This window comes from Medicago truncatula, chromosome 2 (genome assembly GCF_003473485.1).
Source record: "Medicago truncatula cultivar Jemalong A17 chromosome 2, MtrunA17r5.0-ANR, whole genome shotgun sequence".
Lineage (NCBI taxonomy): Eukaryota > Viridiplantae > Streptophyta > Magnoliopsida > Fabales > Fabaceae > Medicago > Medicago truncatula.
Genome location: NC_053043.1, coordinates 12,769,616 through 12,774,138, shown reverse-complemented (window position 1 = coordinate 12,774,138; position 4,523 = coordinate 12,769,616). Strand labels below are relative to the sequence as shown.

The following is a 4,523-nucleotide window of genomic DNA, read 5'->3' as shown; positions in this document are numbered from 1 at the left end:
TGGGACCAAACCGATACTTGAAATCAAGTTAAAGGACCAATTGAGCATTTAAGCCTTATTTAAATTTCAAAAGATTTTGTATTGACAATATAAAACACAGTAGAGTAACAAAAAAAAAAACACAGTAGAGTATGAATCAATATTTAAATTTTCTATTTAGTTCATGTGTGAATCGCTTTGGGATTAATATACAACAGAGTTTTATAGTATTGATTCATGTAATCAAGCCATCTACCTAAGCATAGCTCAAGTGATTGAGCTGAGACATTCAAATGATTTTGAGAAAGAGGTCCGAAATTCAAACTCCAACTACTAAGATAAAATACTAAGAACTAACATTTGTCTATTCAAAAAACCATTGCCGTTGCTATCATATGCGAATACAACCTAAATCTTGTTCAAGACTTAGATCTTCTCCAAGAAGGGGGAAGTTATAACCGTGTAATCAACACTACCAAATAAAGGATGAAAACAAAGCAACATTCTACATCTATGGTAAACCTTCGAATTTTTCCACCGAAGCATCAATAGTCTCAAAGGAATGATGTTACTGTGTGGTACAAAAACACGACATGGGATACCACATGTTTAATGCAATCATACTGAACCTAGTCGTCTCTATGTTCACTATATCTCTATGTGTTTCTCATACATTTCTATGTGTATATATGCATGAGAAACACGGAGAGATAGTGAACATAGAGACGATTAGATTCAGAATAGCACAAGCATGGCTGCATTAAATTCATGTTATACCTTAAAACAACATTGTTTGTCCATATCATGAAGATCCAACCAACAATGTTTTAGTAGTTACTTAATGCCCTAATACAACAGTCCTCTTTTTACTCGGATAAGCGACAAATACAGCTTTTAGAAAGAGATGCAATAGATATCTACCAACAAAAAACCAACTCAAATTGCAATAACAAATATATGTGCAAGAGTTATTATTTAATGAAACCACACCACAGTTATTACAAGAGAACATTGTCGAAATACTGTACCAGAAACATTAATATTTTCAGAAAATAACAGTTGCTAAATGAGTTTAAAATACTTGCAACTAGAAATAAATGTACAAAAGTTATCTAATGTAGTCACCGACATACCATGCCTCAGTTACACGAGAACATTGTGCTGCGATACGCATGCGCTGAAAACCATAACGGAAGTGTTGAGCTATACTTCACAGAATACATTTCTTTCCAAACTTGACTCCTGCGTTGATACACCAAAACCTGCTTATGAGTTGCCAAGAAAACATATTCAGTTGTCTGACTGATCGGGAAAATGCCTGGCACCATTCCTCTGATACACCTCAGACTCACCTTATCCACAATGCACCATTCATCTTTCCAGTAATCTTTCAGCACCCATATAACCATCCACGCTTCCGAGATCTGAATCACAGAAAGACAACCATCTAATTCCAACAGATAAGTCCTGTTTCCCGCTCCATAAATCGGGTCATACGGCAATGACATCTTCCTCCAAATATCACAACTCAAATCAAGCACGAGTATATAACTCGAGCTAACGGTCAACCAATGCAAAGCATTATTGACAAAAACAACTTGATTTTTATTCATATGAGTAAAATGCTCATCCTGAAAAGAAATCAACTTCCTCCATTTATTCAACTCTGAATCAAACACTAAACATATAAACTTCCCATCCGGCCTATGACCAAACGTCCTATGACTACCCGCAAGAACAACATTGAACTTCTGAAACGCCGAATCACAAGCCAAACCAACCAAAGTAGCTTCACCATCAGGATAAAACCGAGTCACGGGCCTCTCCCTACTCTTAGGAAGCAACCTAAACTCACGCGTAACCGGATTGCAAACATAATAAACCCCCATATCCGGAATACTAGAACAACACAACAATCCATTACAAGACGCGCGAACCTTAACTCTATCATTCAAAAAATTCAGCGAAAATTCGAAAACACCCCTTAAATTATCAACACAAATCAAACTAGATTTGGATTCTAACAATGAATCTGAAATCTCAACAAGAATCATAGGATTCTTCCTAGAAACATCATTGTATAATTGAATAAAATACTTATCCAAAGTCAACCTATACCATAATTTGCACACAGTTTTGCTTCTGAAAAGCGATTTCACAGGTAATCTTGCAAGAATCTGCATCACAACCTCATCTGGAAAAATCCCATCTCCTGATTTATCCATGATTGAAAAATCTACAACTATATAAAAAAAAAAAAACAATTTTTATTAACAGATTGAAACAAAAACAGCAAAAAATGAGAAAATGAGATTCTGGGTTGTGATAAAACAAGGTAAAGATTTGGAATTTGATTACCAGGACAAAATTCGGGGAATCCGATGAAACTGTGATTGTTGGAAGAGAGACAGCGATTAAGGTTAGAAAAAAAACAAAGCGAAAAGAGAGAATTTTGAGGTTATGTGAATGTGTGGGTGGATTTGGATTAAGTTAACAGTTTAAGGATTTGGATTTGGAGGAGATGAATGTGTATTTGGTCCACGGGGAGAAAGAGTGCAAAAATGGAACATAATGATTTTGGTCAATAAATTGAGAAATATGAAAATAAATATAGAAATGTTAAAAAAATGGGTCAAATGTTCCTCTGATCTATTTCTTTAAGAATAAATAGGCGATTACCTTGAGTTTAGCTCAATTGAGAGGAATATTTGCATATTATATGCAGGAGTTGGGTTCGAACTCCGACACTACACTTCTCCACAATTAAATTGTGTAAGGAATATCAATGGGTTTCCATGAGTACGGATAATATGATATATGTCCCCATCCCGTTGGATAAATATGATACATGTCGCCCCGTACCCTCGTGGGTAGGGTACCAATGGGTATTAAGGTATCCATGGGTATTCATGGGTACCCATGAATTATTGAATTTTTATTTTTTATTTTTTTTATTTTTATAAATAATAACTTCTTTTTACCAAAAAAAACTTCAACTAAACATCCATACATAATCCATTCAAAATTTCATAAATCATACATAATACATTATTCTTACATAATGAATGCATATGATATGCTTTATGATGTGAATGAAGTGGAAACGGTAAACTTAATAAGATGAATTAAAAAAATAAAAATAAAAATAGGTTATTAACGATGAATCTTAGGTGGGCGGTAAACTTCCTTCAATAAATTAACAACTTTAAGTAATAAGACAAGATAAGATATATAAGGATATTTTAGTAATCTACTTAATTTATTATCGGGTATGGGTACTCGTGAGTATGATACAATCAAATCCGTGTCCGTATCCATATAATAATGGATAGTCAAATACCCGTGGATATCCGTTTAACTACGTGCCCCGTGCCCGTGACGGATTTTATCCACGGGTACCCGTGGGCATGAGTATTTTTGCTACCCTTATGTGTGAGCTCTAGCCACTGGGCTATTTGACAGACAAAAAAAAAAAAGACAATTACCTTCTAATATCGTAAGTTTCGTCAATTAGCCTATGACATTAACAAAACTTCAATTATCCATCTAACATTGTACAACGTTAATCAATTTACATACTCTGTCAAATTATTCTGTTAGTTAACTTGACATGTCATTTGACTGTCTACGTGACACTGCCATATGTTTGACGTGTCATGCCAAGTTACATGTGGTAATGTTTTTTTGATAGTTTTTACTATTGTTATAGTTATAAAAAAAAACATACATTTCATTGGTGTCTTCGAAGAAGACAAACATGATTTATTAGGTTTGTTACAATTTAAAGATCATAATATTTATACTTAAAATATTAATCAAATCAAAATTTCATATAAATATCATTTATAATTTATATCATAATTGCACTGATGTTATGTTTCTGGAGTTACAAGTAACGTGGTTCCTAAACCATGTGAATTGCTGCTAGCGAAGGGAATTGAATGTCCTTTTCCAACAGTTAAACTACCCATTGAAAATGTTCTGTTCAAGACTTGTAACTTTCAAAGTAGTGTCTTCTATTAACATGGATGTATAATTGAACTTTAATGCTATTATTGAGAAGGGATGAATAATATATATTTAGTTAAGTATCATTTGATTGATCCATTATATATACACTCCTTGAATTCATTTCAGGATATGCTAGTATAATTCAACTTTATAGTCCATAAATGTCAGCATCCTCAACGAAGATGGTGGTGGTGCCTCATATTATGATGGTATCTCAAACTATTGAACGCTGCACCATCAAATGTGTTTGGGGAGTCATATTTGATTGTTGAAGTTTTGGATTATGATAATCATCAGGTGACCTAGAAAATAGAATGAAATATTCTCAAAGTCTACTGGTATAGGCTTTTTCAACCAATCGAGGTTAGTCCCTGACAATTCGAAGATCTTGTTATAGTCTTGATAATTTTTATTTAAAAATAATTGGAAAAACATACAATTAAGTTGTAGTTAAATAAATGGGTAAGGTTTAAGAATAACTTTTACCTATAGACAAATAGATATTACCTATGGACATCACATAATTGACAGTA

The 4,523-nt window shown here is 33.4% G+C and overlaps 1 protein-coding gene across 1 annotated transcript; it reads right to left on the bottom strand.

Moving 5' to 3' along the window:
• Window positions 1-920: 920 nt before the first annotated feature.
• On the bottom strand, window positions 921-2,563 carry LOC11413897 (F-box protein At5g49610). The gene is made up of 2 exons (XM_003594635.4): window positions 2,338-2,563; window positions 921-2,221 (listed from the first exon to the last, which is right to left on the bottom strand). Exon 2 carries the CDS (start codon window positions 2,202-2,204, stop codon window positions 1,119-1,121), a length of 1,086 nt encoding a protein of 361 aa, XP_003594683.1. The 5' UTR covers window positions 2,205-2,221; window positions 2,338-2,563; the 3' UTR covers window positions 921-1,118.
• Between the last annotated feature and the right edge of the window lie 1,960 nt (window positions 2,564-4,523).

Excerpts from the sequence above, each read along its gene's own strand:
- LOC11413897 (XM_003594635.4), bottom strand. The coding sequence starts at position 2,204 with ATGGATAAATCAGGAGATGGGATTTTTCCAGATGAGGTTGTGATGCAG.